This window comes from Entelurus aequoreus, linkage group LG10, assembly GCF_033978785.1.
Source record: "Entelurus aequoreus isolate RoL-2023_Sb linkage group LG10, RoL_Eaeq_v1.1, whole genome shotgun sequence".
NCBI classification, from domain to species: Eukaryota; Metazoa; Chordata; class Actinopteri; order Syngnathiformes; family Syngnathidae; genus Entelurus; species Entelurus aequoreus.
The window spans coordinates 20,018,902-20,036,401 of record NC_084740.1 but is presented as its reverse complement, the minus strand read 5'-3'; the positions used below and the strand labels follow the sequence as shown (position 1 = coordinate 20,036,401).

At 39.7% G+C, this 17,500-nt stretch overlaps 1 protein-coding gene across 5 annotated transcripts in view; it reads left to right on the top strand.

The window, feature by feature from the left end:
• Positions 1–17,500, top strand: part of cux1b (cut-like homeobox 1b) — a 214,341-nt gene that overhangs the window by 120,252 nt on the left and 76,589 nt on the right. For all 5 annotated transcript variants that reach the window (XM_062060265.1, XM_062060266.1, XM_062060264.1 and 2 more), the window contains exon 5: positions 7,059–7,196. In XM_062060265.1, coding sequence (XP_061916249.1) covers positions 7,059–7,196 — 138 coding nt within the window. The remainder of the gene's footprint in view (positions 1–7,058; positions 7,197–17,500) is intronic.

The following is a 17,500-nucleotide window of genomic DNA, read 5'->3' as shown; positions in this document are numbered from 1 at the left end:
AACTGTGTCAGACATGAGGCGCTCACACACATGCATACGCAGCCCTTACCCCCAGCTGTAAGCTGTCAGTTCCTCTTATCTGCACAACACACACAACACACACATGCACGCACACACACACACACACACACACACACACAAACTGCTCTTTTAGCTGGCATGCTGATGAGCGTCGCCCGCGTCTCTTGGCTGCCTGTCACCAGTCTGCCACCCATGAGCACCAATCAGATATGATTGGCCTGACTGACAGGGCTCTCTTCATCACACTGACAGTTAACCCTGCTGCGTATTCAGTTCAACTTGCCTTTCTTTTTTGTTTTTCTGCCTCACCTTCTTCGCTACTCCTCCACTTTGTCCCATGTTTATTTTGATTCAAGTGATTCAACTCCTCAACGTCGCTGTCTGCGTGACTAGTGGGTATCAATAAGCTACTTATTGCTACACAAGCATGTCAACAATCACTGTGAATATGGCATGGTCGGGGAAGCAGGTTGCGAAATCGGATTGTTACGGCCAGAAGGAGACAAATGCTAATTTTCCTTGTACGCAACTTGATATTCATTATAAGACTTTAACAGTATTGCCCAAAAGGGATCCAATATCATTTTTAAAAGCCCCTGAAATGATCACGATACGGCCCCTTGTGTGGTGTTCGGGTCTGTGGGACCCGTTTTATTTTTATTTTTTAAAGAAAAATTATACAAATAATTAATTTTTCAAACTGAGACTCACTGACTTTGGCTCATTTTCTGTGAAGAACATATATCAGAATACATATGTGTACAGCTCTGGTAATGGGTACATTCGCACCCACCTGCACAAATGTACTTCAAAATGTAACAATCAAAATAAATATGACTTTTTTTTTGTTTACTAGGGCATGCATATATAATATGCATTAGTTTGATCATTTAAAATCAACGATAATAAAAAGGAGATGCTTGGAAATAGCATAAAAATGCCCCAAAAACGTGAAAAAAACGCATTCATAGCGTTACTTTTTGGTGTAACCATCATGAACGTTCTGTTCAGGTATATTTCTTTTATATTTTGATAAATCATCATATTTATGTATTACTAAATTTAAATAGGTATTGCTCAATCTTTAAGCTGTGTGTATTTGATTTCAGTTTGCTTTTGACATCTTATTTAGAATTGTAGTTGAAACTTTTACAACCTTGTGTTGCGCTCATGATGGCGTAACCAATTTCATTTAATTACCTTATTTTGAATATTTATTCCCTTTTTTACATTTAATATATTTAAATATTCATTTATAAACATTAAATACATTTCAAATATCAATAAAATGCAATTGCCTTCATCTTATAGGGTAATGTTTAGTTACACCAAGTCATCAGCGTAACACTAAGCTTCATCACTTTGACTTGTAATATCTCTAATTCTGGTGGTGTTTTATGCTGTTTTCTTTTTGGAACATGTACTATACATATAATACAATAAAGTACCATAAAAAATTATGTTTCTAGCAATACTTTAATTTTGCCTTTGAAAGTAACACTCCAATGTCATTAGTGGCGCTGTACACATATTTAAAGGCCTACTGAAATGATTTTTATTTATTTAAACGGGGATAGCAGATCCATTCTATGTGTCATACTTGATCATTTCGCGATATTACCATATTTTTTCTGAAAGGGTTTAGTAGAGAACGTCGACGATAAAGTTCGCAACTTTTGGTCGCTGATAAAAAAAGCCTTGCCTGTACCGGAAGTAGCGTGACGTCGCAGGTTGAAAAGCTCCTCACATTTCCCCATTGTTTACACCAGCAGCGAGAGCGATTCGGACCGAGAAAGCGACGATTACCCCATTAATTTGAGCCAGGATGAAAGATTCGTGGATGAGGAACGTGAGAATGAAGGACTAGAGTGCAGTGCGGGACGTATCTTTTTTCGCTCTGATCGTAACTTAGGTACAAGGGTTCATTGGATTCCACACTTTCTCCTTTTTCTATTGTGGATCACGGATTTGTATTTTAAACCACCTCGGATACTATATCCTCTTGAAAATGAGAGTCGAGAACGCGAAATGGACATTCACAGTGACTTTTATCTCCACGACAATACATCGGTGAAGCACTTGAGCTACGGAGCTAACGTGATAGCATCGTGCTTAAATGCAGATAGAAACAAAATAAATAAGCCCCTGACTGGAAGGATAGACAGCAGATCAACAATAATACTATCAGGAGACACCGAACCAAACACTGGACGGTTAATGCTGTGCCGCCTGTCGAAGCCTAGCAATGCTGTTGCTAACGACGCCATTGAAGCTAACTTAGCTACGGGACCTCGTCAGAGCTATGATAAAAACATTATCTCTCCATCTACGCCAGCCCTCATCTGCTCATCAACACCCGTGCTCACCTGCGTTCCAGCGATCGACGGCGCGACGAAGGACTTCACCCGATCATCGATGCGGTCGGCGGCTAGCGTCGGATAGCGCGTCTGCTATCCTCAAAGTCCTCTTGGTTGTGTTGCTACAGCCGCTAATACACCGATCCCACCTACATCTTTCTTCTTTGCAGTCTCCATTGTTCATTAAACAAATTGCAAAAGATTCACCAACACAGATGTCCAGAATACTGTGGAATTTTGCGATGAAAACGGAGCTGTTTGTATTGAGATACAATGTGTCCGAATACTTCCGTTTCAACCATTGACGTCACGCGCAAACGTCATCATACATAGACGTTTTCAACCGGAAGTTTCGCGGGAAATTTAAAATTTCACTTTATAAGTTAACGCGGCCGTATTGGCATGTGTTGCAATGTTAAGATTTCATCATTGATATATAAACTATCAGACTGCGTGGTCGGTAGTAGTGGGTTTCAGTAGGCCTTTAATGAACACACACCATACACCCCCCCTACACATTTCTATTACATATAAGATGTGGGGCTAATAGAAGTGTGGAAATTGATGTTCTGTGTACCACACCCACACACACAGCAGGCCTAGACAGGAGGAAGACAGAGTGTAGGTACACAGAACATCAGAGGGTCAAATGTGCGAGAAAATGAGAGCAGACAGTGTTGACAAACAATGTTGCAACCTTGTGTGGGAACCGCAGGTGCAGAAACAGAAAAGAAGAAACCCTGTGGGATGCAGAAACTGGCAGAGAAATTTTCCGTGCAACGTTCATATTGTTGTTACTCAGCCAGCGTTTGTGGGTCTGATAGACCCGTTGCATTTTGTGGCTTTTAATGCCTCACAATCAAACACTTGTTTGTTAAAATACTGAACAGATGTTTATTGGGATAAGGTAAACATAGACTTAACGTTTAATGTTTTTATTAATAAAAGTGCTAAACTTAATATGAAGTTTGCTGTTTGTTAAAATACTGAACAGATGTTTGTTGGGATAAGGTAAACATCTGTTCAGTATTTTAACATAAAAGTGTTTGATTGTGAGGCATTAAAAGCCACAAAATGCAACAGGTCCATCAGACCCACAAACGCTGGCTGAGTAACAACAATATGAACATTACACAAGGGTTAATGACCTACAGCTGCTGTAAAATTCAATCGATCAGCCATTGATCAGTCTAGATTTTCCTAAAAAAGTACGTACTCTGCCAATATTGATGGTTGACTTTCAATGCAGATCACAAAATCCAATCTCCTCTAGCTGACACAGTATTTTTTTGGGCCCCCGGCTGACAAGCGACTAACCGTAAACTCTGTACGTACTGTATATCCCCTAAGTTAATCATCCTCACCTCTATTGCGGAAAATAACGGCATTTCTTAATATCTTTAGTGTCATTATCAAGTGTCATTTTAAGTAGCATTATCACTGGAGAACTGGAGGCTTAGGCTGAACATGGTCAACACTGTGAGAGAGCAAGTAATAGCAGGCATGCTAATTGCTAAGTTAGCCACTAACAGAAAGTGCTTAGTAAACTTTAGGAAGTATACATGGAATTGTGTTGCACTTCAGGGTTTCCCCTAGATTGCAAGTTTTCCCACTTCCAAAGGATGTAGACGTCTATTTATTATCATAAGTATTCTTCAACGGTAAATGACAGAATTTAAACAAAAATCCAGAAAATCACGTTGTATGATTTGTAAGCAATAATCAGCATTTCATTGCATGACGTAAGTATTTGATACATCAGGAAACATAACTTAATTTTTTGGTACAGAAACCTTTATTTGCAATTACAGAGATTAGATGTTTCCTGTAGTTCTTGGCCAGCTTTGCACTAACTGCAGCAGGGATCCTCCACACAGATCTTCTCTAGATCCTTCAAGGTTTCGGGGCTGTCGCGGGGCAATACGGACGTTCAGCTTCTCTCCAAAGATTTTCAATTGGGTTCAGGTCTAGAGACTGGCTAGGCCACTCCGGGACTTTTAGGTGCTTCTTACGGAGCTGGAAGAACCAGCTAAGATCCATCTTCTATGCTCTTACTTGTTGGCCAAGATGTCACGATACATGACCCCATCAATCCTCCCCTCAATATGTTTTTGCTAGACCACTGTAGTTATCCACCATTTTTGTTTTGATGACACCGCTGACAGGCAAATAGACTTAACGTTTAATGTTTTTATTAATAAAAGTGCTAAACTTAATATGAAGTTTGCTGTTCTTAAATCCAATTTTTTCCTTAATCGATTCCCTTTCAAAATGGTGTCCGATCAATACCTATTTTTCTGAAGTCAAAACTTGCCGAGCACAGATCGATATACTAGAAATTTAGGAATATAAAACAATCTATCGATATATCGATCAATATTTCCCCCTAGCAAATAAATAAATAAATATATACATATATGTGTATGTATATATACATATATATGTATATATATTTATAGATATATGTATTTATGTATGTGTATATATATTTATATATATATATATATATATATATATATATATGTATAGATATATGTATTTATGTATGTGTATATATATATATATATATATATATATATATATATACACACACACATACATACATACATACATAATGTATGTTTGTATGTGTATATGTATTTATGTATGTTTGTGTATATATATGTATATATATGTATAGATATATGTATTTATGTATGTGTGTATATATATATATATATATATATATATATATATATATATATATATATATATATATATATATATATATATATATATATATATATATATATATATATCCTGAAGGAATCAATAAAGTACTATCTATCTATCTATCTATCTATCTATCTATCTATCTATCTATCTATCTATCTATCTATCTATCTATCTATCTATCTATCTATCTATCTATCTATCTATCTATCTATCTATCTATCTATATATACAGGTATATATATGTATATATATATATATATAAATATATATGTATATGTATGTATATATATGTATATATATATATATATATATATATATATATATACATATATATACAAACATTAACTATGAACAACAAAACACTGAATATTAAGAATATGTCAACGTTGCTACTGCAGACCACCTCCTTGATCGACATATTTTATAATCAAGCAAGAGCAACAAAGATGCAACAAACAAGGTGAAACATGAAGTCAATTAGGTAAAAAATATCCTATCATTATTCTGCAGAACTTTGTTGTAGAAATCTGCCTCTCTGACACTTGCGTCTGCAAGGACTCAGGTTTGTTGCTTTGGTAACAAGCCCCGCCCATTTTGTCCCCTGCCTTGAATAGAGCTTCCTATGGTTACTGTGGGAACCCGTATGTCACTCAAAAGTGCCGATTCTAATAATTTCTATAGTTTGAAAATATCCAGTGGGCCGAGTTGAAGTGTTAATTATGTTGTACAATGCCCCGTTAACCGCCTTTCTCATGCTGTTTTGAAAGACTCGTGTAACGGGATTTCAAACTTGACATTGGCTGCTCCTGAGACAGAATCGATTACTTCCATCTTAATTTACCGGATATGATTCTTGCTCTTTAAAGCAGCACATTTTTCTATACTGACTTTTTCTACTCTGAATTTTTATACACTGAATTTTTTAAACACGCACATTTTTTTTTTAATGAAATAGCATAGTTTGATGTAAAAACAAAAATCAGTTCACATAATTTAAACGCAAAAAATTCAGTTATATAAATTTTTGTAAAAAAGAAAAAAGCTTTCATGATAAAGACAAACATTAACCTCCATCATATTGTTACACTGTTATTAGTACTCCGATCTTACTCACTGGATTATCGGAATCTGCAGCATAAAACTGATCGGAACATCCCAAATAACGATGTTAGTTGCTCTTAAGTTCTGCTCTGCACCTAAGTCATTCTTGGGCTGAATTTGGCAAACAGGCCGCTCGCTGAATAGCCCTCTTACGACTTAAACCTGGAACTAATTACTTCTGCTAATATGAAAACTATCATTGTGTTCTGTTCTTTTACTTTGAAATCCTTTTTTGTAGATTGTTTATGAGGTGGTGACTTGTCCAGGGTATACCGCGTTTTCTGCCCGAATGCAGCTGAGATAAGCTCCAGCACCCCCCGCGACCCCAACTATCATTGTGTTCTGTTCTTTTACTTTGAAATCCTTTTTTGTAGATTGTTTATGAGGTGGTGACTTGTCCAGGGTATACCGTGTCTTCTGCCCGAATGCAGCTGAGATAGGCTCCAGCACCCCCCCGCGACCCCAAAAGGGACAAGCGGTAGAAAATGGATGGATGGATGTTTATTATTGACTTTTCAAGTAAATCACTGTAAAAGTGTCAATCTTGTGTCAGTTGAATCTTTGCAGACACAGTCAAGCCATAGACCGTAACTGCAACAGTGACTTGTTAGCTCACCACACCATATTATTGCTGGTACTTGCAATATTATTTTGTCCTTGACGCCACTGCTCGTTCACTGGAGGGGGATCAGAGGTCATGGTCGGCACCAAAATAATGTTCCCGTAGCTGTTCCAGATTCATCGTCTTTCACAAGGACACCTCGGTGGGGCAAACATTTGCTCTCACTGGGTTTTCCCGAATGCGGTTATCCTGTGCTCCCTTAATCTGCTTTTGTTAATGTTGTGCTTATTCTTTCCTGGCAGATCCCGTACCTGTGCTGGAGCTGGCTCAGCAGCTACAGCTGAAGCTCCAGAGGATGCACGACATTGAGACGGAGAACACCAAACTTCGAGAGACATTGGAGGACTACAATAAAGAGTTTGCGGATGTCAAAAACCAAGGTTAGAGACAAATTATCGCAGACTGGTTTTGGGCACACCCACTGCTCTGGCTAAATATGTTCATAGGCTGAGTTGTGTCACATGGGAGTAGGTACAATACATGCAGCTGGTCTGTGTATTCTATGTGTGCAGCGCTAGTTAAATTACCATATTTTCCGGACCATAGGGCACCCCATATTATAAGGCACACTGCCGATGAATGGTATATTTTTTTTCAAAAAAATCTTTTTTCGAATATAAAGCGCACTAGATTATAGGGCGCATTAAATGAGTCATATTATTATGATTATTTTCTAAATGTAAAAGACTTCCTTGTGGTCTACATAACATGTAATGGTGGTTCTTTGCTCAAAATGTTGCATAGATGATGTTTTACACATCATCTTCAAGCCACTTTCTAACAGTCGCTTCCGGATGTGCCGTTTTGTGGGCGGTCTTATTTACGTGCCTCCACTTGGACAGCGTCTTCTCCCCATCATCTTTGTTGTAGCGGTGTAGCGTGCAAGGACGGGGGTGGAAGAAGTGTCAAAAGATGGAGCTAACTGTTTTAATGACAATCAGACTTTACTTCAATCAATAACGAAGTAGCATCTCCTCATCCGGAAACAACACCGGAAATGTGTCCCGTGAAAAACCGTCCGACCAGAACTCTCTAATAACTAAAGTTCCTTGGGTGAATAATGTAAACTCACTATACCGGTATGTTTTATTGCTTTCATGGCGTGTTTACTGACAGATATAAGTAAGAACTTTACACTACTTTATATTACAAATGGCAACAGTGGAGGATGAATGTCACATAACAAGAAGATAGAGAAAAAGAATAAGCTTATTGACTACGGTGTCGCCACAGACTACAAAGGCGGACCCGCGCATTTTTTCAGGATTTATGCAGATCCCAAATGCAGATCAGCAGGTGCCAGAAGGTAAGAAAAGTTGCTTTTGCATAATATTGCGAAACAAAATTCCAGATATGTCTTACCTTATACACACACCATAATAATACTCCTATGTTGAAGCACAGTACAATCCATCAAGCGGTGTGGCTTCATAGCTTACTAAAGTCCTACTAAAACAATTTGATAGATTTTTGAGCGTGTCTAATGTTCTATATTTTCAATGAAACATAAAATGTTGGTGTTGTTTACTTGAGTCATATTGCAGTCTACACGTATCTCTTATGTTTGACTGCCATCTACTGGTCACACTTATCATTACACTGTGTGCCAAATAAAATTGCTTCGAGGTCAGTAAGCACAACCACAATTATTCCGTACATGAGGTGCACCGGGTTTTAAGGCGCACTGTCGAGTTTTGAGGAAAAAAAGGATTTTAAGTGCGCCTTATAGTCCGAAAGAGCGGTACAAACATTTGTCAAAATACTGTAATAATGGGTGTAGCTCTGTATGAAAACACCGCTTATTGAGAACCTCTGATTTAGAAAGTAGTAGTGGAGAGAAGAAAGAACAATGTATATCATCATGGAATCCTATTTAGAAAAATAAAATAAAATAATAATTTAAAAAATAATAAAAATCTTCTTTCTTGAAATTATCAGCATTTGGAAAACATGGTTGCAAATATAATCAAAAATAGATAACCCTACAAGTTTATGTATCGTAAAAATGTGAATAGAATTGAGTGTTCCTTTTTGCAGCCATTCTCCCCCAACATTCAGTCAGCATGTTGATATTTGTATGCTTGGGGGAAAAAACATGTAGTAGACCTTTTCAATCTACATTTAAAAGTATTTGAATGTCTCATGCATTTTTAAAAGTGCACAATGCGCAAGGGTGTACTCTCCAATTAAAGTTTCCAGGGGTAAAACACATGTGGCACATCTTCATGAATTAAAAAAAGGAAGAAAGTAGGGCTGCACGATTTTGAGGAAAAATCTCATTTATTATTATTTTGTTTTCAAAATTGCGATTATTTGATTTGCGATTTTTATATTTCATGCATAAAAATCTATAAAACTGCAAAGTTTAGAGTGAAGGAAGACTTTTAAACTGTCAATAAACATATTCTTGTCTCAAGGTGCCAAACATATTTATGTATGCAGATAGACTCGGATTTTGTCTTCATCATGCTCTTGAACTAAATAAATAATCGATAAAAACTAAATCGTAAACGTTTAATGGCTCTAATTTTCCCATCGACTTTTAAATGCAGCTTAAGTTATTTCAGGCATGTGCTTACTAACAACAAAGATGACTAATTCATTCATAAATATTTATTTATACTGTAACTGTGCTGCTCATTCAGCTGTTGCAAACATTAAAATGACTAATAAAATGTTGTCCTTGTAAAACAAAGGAAAGATAAAGTGCAAAAAAACAGTTAAAATATTAGCAATGAAAAGAAACAACAAAACATACTTATTCAGAAAGAAAATAAGCATTTAGTGATGTTTAAAAAGCTGCACACTGGTATATTGACTATTGATTAACTCTTGGCAGTTTTAGCACTCTAATAGACTCAATGTGTAGAATTATATCTTTGATTAATTCTTAAAATGTTGGCTATTTAATAGATTGTATGTTTAAACTCATGGTACCTCCGCATTGGTGCCTGTGTGTCTCTGTGTGTGTTCATGTGTACGTGTGTTGTTCGCTTTTGTTAAAGTGCCTTTTTTACGAAATTGCAAATTGACGCTGCTTTAAAACTTACTTGAATTGTTGTAGACAAAGTTTAGCTGGCTGACTTTGGCTAAAATGACAGTTAGTTATTTTTCACACAACTTTGTCTCACACTTGCAATGTAGAAGCGAACACTCTTACCGAGGTTGAGATGCATCCTCCCTCCATGTCACTGCTTTAAATACATGCGTATCACAGATGTACTAACATAAAAACAAGGTCCGCTTAGCAAAATGAGCAAGGTATTGATGTTTTTAAAAAGAATAAGAGGAAACACAAACAAATTAATAAATACAATAAAAAAAATGAAACAGACTTTTAGGTATAGTACCTTTGAAACATTTTATTGTAGTGGAAATCCCAGTTTTCCCCCAAGGCCTCCTTATGGCTTAAGGACCTCATGGTTTTTTTTTAGATCTACAGAAAATTAAATATAATCTAAGGCAGTGTTTTTCAACCTTTTTTGAGCCAAGTCACATTTTATTCATTGAAAAAATCCCAAGGCACACCGCGAGCAGAAAATGTTAAAAAAATTAAACTCAGCAGCCGATAATGACAGTAAAAAGTCGTTGTCGCAATTGTTGGATATGACTTTAAAGCATAACCAAGCATGCATCAATATATCTCTTCTCTCAAAGTAGGTGTACTGTCACCACCTGTCACATCACACCCTGACGTATTTGGACTTTTTTGCTGTTTTCCTGTGTGTAGTGTTTTAGTTCTTGTCTTGCGCTCCTCTTTTGTTGGTATTTTCCTGTAGCAGTTTCATGTCTTCCTTTGAGCGCTATTCCCCGCACCCGCTTTGTTTTAGCAATCAAGACTATTTAAGTTGTTTTTATCCTTCTTTGTGGGGACATTGTTGATTGTCATGTCACGTACGGATGTACTTTGTGGACGCCGTCTGCTCCACAATAAGTCTTTGCTGTCGTCCAGCATTCTGTTTTTTGTTTACTTTGTAGCCAGTTCAGTTTTAGTTTCGTTCTGCATAGCCTTCCCTAAGCTTCAATGCCTTTTCTTAGCGGCACTTGCAGTTTGTTTATTTTTGGTTTAAGCATTAGACACCTTTTTACCTGCACACTGTCGTCCGCATATTGTGATCACAACAACCTTGTTCCCGACATCTACAAAGCAATTAGCTACCTGCTGCCACCTACTGATATGGAAGAGTATTACACGGTTACTCTGCCGAGCCCTAGACAGCACCGACACTCAATAAAAACACATCATTTGCAGACTATAATTACTGGTTTGCCAAAAATATTTTTAACCCAATTAGGTGAAATTACATAATCTCCCACGGCACACCAGATTGTATCTCACTGCACACTAGTGTGCCGCGGCACAGTGGTTGAAAAACACTGATCTAAGGGGTACACCAAAACAATTTGACTTGACCTGGGGCTGCATGATTAGTTACATAGCTACTTTAAAGACACTATAGGACACATGTGACACTCACTGTCGACAATCAACCTTTCCACTTACCTCAATTATTTTGTTTTTATTCAGTGACACTTCTCTGTATGTTTTTGATTTTTTTTGTACTTTTTTTTTTTAAGTCAGTCAGATTTTCTATCTGTTTGTAGTGAAGATGAAAGCAGTACATTACCACCCACTGTGACTCAAATGTAGGACGGGGGGCGGAAAAGGTTTTTTGTTGTTGTTGTTTTTTTATATTTTTAATTATAAAAAAAAAAATTTGGGCTGGGGTCTGTTTCTCAGTACCTGTATTATGATTCCCCTATCAAATGAATAAATAAATATTATTTAAAAAAAAAAAAGAAGAAGCGATTCTGGACCACCATCCGCCGCCTCAGGAAGGGGAAGCAGTGCACTATCAACACCGTGTACGGTGAGGATGGTGTTCTGCTGACCTCGACTGCGGATGTTGTGGATCGGTGGAGGGAATACTTTGAAGACCTCCTCAATCCCACCAACACGTCTTCCTATGAGGAAGCAGTGCCTGGGGAATCTGTGGTGGGCTCTCCTATTTCTGGGGCTGAGGTTGCTGAGGTAGTTAAAAAGCTCCTCGGTGGCAAGGCCCCGGGGGTGGATGAGATCCGCCCGGAGTTTCTTAAGGCTCTGGATGCTGTGGGGCTGTCTTGGTTGACAAGACTCTGCAGCATCGCGTGGACATCGGGGGCGGTACCTCTGGATTGGCAGACCGGGGTGGTGGTTCCTCTCTTTAAGAAGGGGAACCGGAGGGTGTGTTCTAACTATCGTGGGATCACACTCCTCAGCCTTCCCGGTAAGGTCTATTCAGGTGTGCTGGAGAGGAGGCTACGCCGGATAGTCGAACCTTGGATTCAGGAGGAACAGTGTGGTTTTCGTCCTGGTCGTGGAACTGTGGACCAGCTCTATACTCTCGGCAGGGTCCTTGAGGGTGCATGGGAGTTTGCCCAACCAGTCTACATGTGTTTTGTGGACTTGGAGAAGGCATTCGACCGTGTCCCTCGGGAAGTCCTGTGCGGAGTGCTCAGAGAGTATGGGGTATCGGACTGTCTGATTGTGGCGGTCTGCTCCCTGTATGATCAGTGCCAGAGTTTGGTCCGCATTGCCGGCAGTAAGTCGGACACGTTTCCAGTGAGGGTTGGACTCCGCCAAGGCTGCCCTTTGTCACCGATTCTGTTCATAACTTTTATGGACAGAATTTCTAGGCGCAGTCAAGGCGTTGAGGGGATCTGGTTTGGTGGCTGCAGGATTAGGTCTCTGCTTTTTGCAGATGATGTGGTCCTGATAGCTTCATCTGGCCAGGATCTTCAGCTCTCGCTGGATCGGTTCGCAGCTGAGTGTGAAGCGACTGGGATGAGAATCAGCACCTCCAAGTCCGAATCCATGGTTCTCGCCCAAAAAAGGGTGGAGTGCCATCTCCGAGTTGCGGAAGAGACCCTGCCCCAAGTGGAGGAGTTCAAGTACCTCGGAGTCTTGTTCACGAGTGAGGGAAGAGTGGATCGTGAGATCGACAGGCGAATCGGTGCGGCGTCTTCAGTAATGCGGACGCTGTATCGATCCGTTGTGGTGAAGAAGGAGCTGAGCCGGAAGGCAAAGCTCTCAATTTACCGGTCGATCTACGTTCCCATCCTCACCTATGGTCATGAGCTTTGGGTTATGACCGAAAGGACAAGATCACGGGTACAAGCGGCCGAAATGAGTTTCCTCCGCCGGGTGGCGGGGCTCTCCCTTAGAGATAGGGTGAGAAGCTCTGCCATCCGGGGGGAGCTCAAAATAAAGCCGCTGCTCCTCCACATCGAGAGGAGCCAGATGAGGTGGTTCGGGCATCTGGTCATGATGCCACCCGAACGTCTCCCTAGGGAGGTGTTTAGGGCACGTCCGACCGGTAGGAGGCCACGGGGAAGAGCCAGGACACGTTGCGAAGACTATGTCTCCCGGCTGGCCTGGGAACGCCTCGGGATCCCCCGGGAGGAGCTGGACGAAGTGGCTGGGGAGAGGGAAGTCTGGGCTTCTCTGCTTAAGCTGCTGCCCCCGCGACCCGACCTCGGATAAGCGGAAGAAGATGGATGGATGGATGGATGGATGGGGAAAAAAAGAATAAGAAGAAATATGCTCAAACTTAACATGTTATTACTGTCAAAAACCACGAGCGATGACTATTGTAGACAAATATAGTTACCGGCGACACATTTTTTTGTGGAAAATGTCGACTAATCGTTGCAGCCCTAGTGCTGAGAAGGATGCAGCGAGTGAGTTTCTCCCTGTTTGAAGCGAGAGATGAACAAATGCGAGGCTCAACGGTTCTGATTAGGGAACATGTGACGGCGTAGGGGGGGGGGAAACCCTCTTGTGGTTGCATAATCGCACTAATTAAAACCTCGATGTCGATTCGATGTTAAATAATCGTGCAGCCCTGGAAGATAGTACCTTGGAGTGATGAAACATGGAAAAGGTGACAAAGGTGCAGATGAGTGACACAAAGTTATGAAAGTGCTTTAATTTCAGTGGAGGGTGGAGGGAAGAAGGGAAGGGATGTTTTGGAATCTCCCCCGTCTCAGTGAGGGTTAATTGGAACAGCTCGATAGCGGCAGGGTTCCATTCTGCCATTGATTTTTCTGCTCCCTCATCCTTTATCCCCCCTTGCTGCCTCAATAGATGGGGGATATTTAAACCCCAAAACGCACCGTGGAACTCCCACTCCTGTTAAACACACACACACATACAAATAGTGCAGGGGCCATTGATCCTTGCAACCTAAATGTTTAAAGTTCAGTTAAGCAGTTAAGGGGTAAGAGGGCTCAGAGGGGACTCTCCTCTATTGATTATGTGTCAGAGCAGTGAGACTGGAGTTTAAATCACACGCACAACGTGCTAAGAGCCCTCAGTCAAAGGCTGCACGCAGTCATGCTCTTTATCACTGTCTTATGCGTTTATGTCTTTCTCTGACAAATCCACACACATACACAAGACGCCTATTTATTACTCCAGTTATGTGTTAGATTTATTTCCGTCCGGCCCGTGCACAGCTCAGCCGTCAGAGGGCTGTGGGGGTTCAGCACTAATGCACTTCTAATGAATACAGCATCTACATCTGCTCTCGGAGAACGTGCCTTATTCCTCTGCCAGCTCTGGATATAACAGGAGCCATGCAGGATCCTCCTCGCCTCTGATGACTGCTTTTTCAATCCCATTTCATTTCTCACATTCTTTCCAAAGGTTGTGTTCTTTTGATAAAGCAGCAGCGTCATCCTGACTGCTTTATCTTCTAGGAATATAACTTAGTATTGTGTATAAATCTATTATTTACCGAAATATAATTTAACAGTATGTTCTTCTGTGGTACTACCGTATTTTTCGGACTATAAGTTGCAGTTTTTTTCATAGTTTGGCCGGGGGTGCCACTTATACTCAGGAGCGACTTATGTGTGAAATTATTAACACATTACCGTAAAATATCAAATAATATTATTTAGCTCATTCACGTAAGAGACTAAACGTATAAGATTTCATGGGATTTAGCGATTAGGAGTGACAGATTGTTTGGTAAACGTATAGCATGTTCTATATGTTATAGTTATTTGAATGACTCTTACCATAATATGTTACGTTAACATACCAGGCACGTTCTCAGTTGGTTATTTATGCGTCATAAAACGTACACTTATTCAGCCTATTGTTCACTATTCTTTATTTATTTTAAATTGCCTTTCAAATGTCTATTCTTGGTGTTGGGTTAAATTTCCCCAAAAAATGCGACTTATACTCCAGTGCGACTTATATGTTTTTTCCTTCTTTATTATGCATTATAGGCCGGTGCGGCTTATACTCCGAAAAATACGGTAATTAGCAGTGGTAGTGCATCTTACTCTGAACTGTTTATATATTTAGTTACATATAAAGCTATCTGTGTTGGCCCTGTGATGAGGTGGCGACTTGTCCAGGGTGTACCTCGCCTTCTGCCCAATTGCAGCTGAGATAGGCTCCAGCACCCCCTGCAACCCCGAGAGGGACAAGCGGTAGAAAATGGATGGATGGATAAAGCTACAGTACAGGCCAAAAGTTTGGACACACCTTCTCATCCAATGAGTTTTCTTTATTTTCATGACTATTTACATTGTAGATTGTCACATCAAAACTATAAATGAGCACATGTGGAGTTATGTACTTAACAAAAAAAGGTGAAATAACTGAAAACATGTTTTGTATTGTAGTTTCTTCAAAATAGCCACAAAATAGCTTTGATTACGGCTTTGCACACTCTTGGCATTCTCTCCATGAGCTTCAAGAGGTAGTCACCTGAAATGGTTTTCACTTCACAGGTGTGCTTGAAGGTCATGGAGAGAATGCCAGGAGTGTGCAAAGCAGTTATCAGAGCAAATGGTGGCTATTTTGAAGAAACTAGAATATAAAACATGTTTTCAGTTATTTCACCTTTTTTTGTTAAGTACATAACTCCACATGTGCTCATTCATAGTTTTGATGCCTTCAGTGACAATCTACAACTAAGGAAGAGTACAAAATTCTGTACTTTTATCAGTAACCACCGGATTCTGTTGGTACTACCGGGTACCGTGTCACATCAAATAAAACTGTACAATATTTTTATATATACAATATTTATATTCTCTCCATGAGCTTCAAGAGGTAGTCACCTGAAAGGGTTTTCACTCCACAGGTGTCATAGTTTTGATGCCTTCAGTGACAATCTACAATGTAAATAGTCATGAAAATAAAGAAAACACATTAAATGAGGTGTGTCCAAACTTCATCAATCAGAGTTTATTTATATAGCCCTTAATCACAAGTGTCTCAAAGGGCTGCACAAGCCACAACAACATCCTCTGCTCAGATCCCACATCAGGGCAAGAAAAACCTCAACCCAATGGTTTTGATTGATTGAAACTTTTATTAGTAGATTGCACAGTACAGTACATATTCCGTACAATTGACCACTAAATGGTAACACCCGAATAAGTTTTTCAACTTGTTTAAGTCGGGGTCCACCTTAATCAATTCATGGTAATGGGATGACAATGACAATGAGAAACCTTGGAGGGGACTGCAGATGTGGGACACCCCATACCCCCCCTGGGCGACCGGTGCAATGGACTTTGAGTGGATCTGGTTAATATTGTGAGAGTCCAGTCCATAGTGGATCTAGTTAATAGTGTGAGAGTCCAGTCCATAGTGATCTAGTTAATAGTGTGAGAGTCCAGTCCATAGTGGATCTAACACAGTGGTTCTTAACCTGGGTTCGATCGAACCCTAGGGGTTCGGTGAGTCGGGCTCAGGGGTTCGGCGGAGGTCAAGACACACTTGACTCATCGTGTAAATAAAAACTTCTCCCTATCGGCGTATTACGGACACGGCAACAGCAGAAGTCAGACTGATTTGCAGGCGTGTAATTTGTTGTGAGTTTATGCACTGTGTTGGTTTTGTTGTTTGAACAAGGTGATGTTCATGCATGGTTCATTTTGTGCACCAGTAAAAAAAACATGGTAACACTTTAGTATGGGGAACATATTCACCATTAATTAGTTGCTTATTAACATGCAAATTAGTAACATATTGGCTCTTAACTAGTCATTATTAAGTACTTATTAATGCCTTATTCGGCATGGCCTTATTATAAGCCTAAAACCCTGGCCCTAACCCTCTAACCCTAACCCTAACCAAATAACTCTAAATTAAGTCTTTGTTACTTAGAATATGTTCCCCTAGTGTCCAAAAAGCTCTAAATGAAGTCTTTGTTACTTAGAATATGTTCCACATACTAAAGTGTTACCAAAAACATATAACTTCGTCTTGAATTTGAAAAAAAATGTATTCTTATTTTTCACTAAAGAATGGTTCGGTGAATGCGCATATGAAACTGGTGGGGTTCGGTACCTCCAACAAGGTTAAGAACCACTGATCTAACATAATAGTGTGAGAGTCCAATCCATAGTGGATCTAACATAATAGTGTGAGAGTCCAGTCCATAGTGGATCTAACATAATAGTGTGAGAGTCCAGTCCATAGTGATCTAGTTAATAGTGTGAGAGTCCAGTCCATAGTGGATCTAGTTAATAGTGTGATAGTCCAGTCCATAGTGGATCTAGTTAATAGTGTGAGAGTCCAGTCCATAGTGGATCTAGTTAGTAGCGTGAGAGTCCAGGCCAAACTCTTAGCCTGTACTGTATATGTGACGGGAACATTTTAGAACCAGTTCTC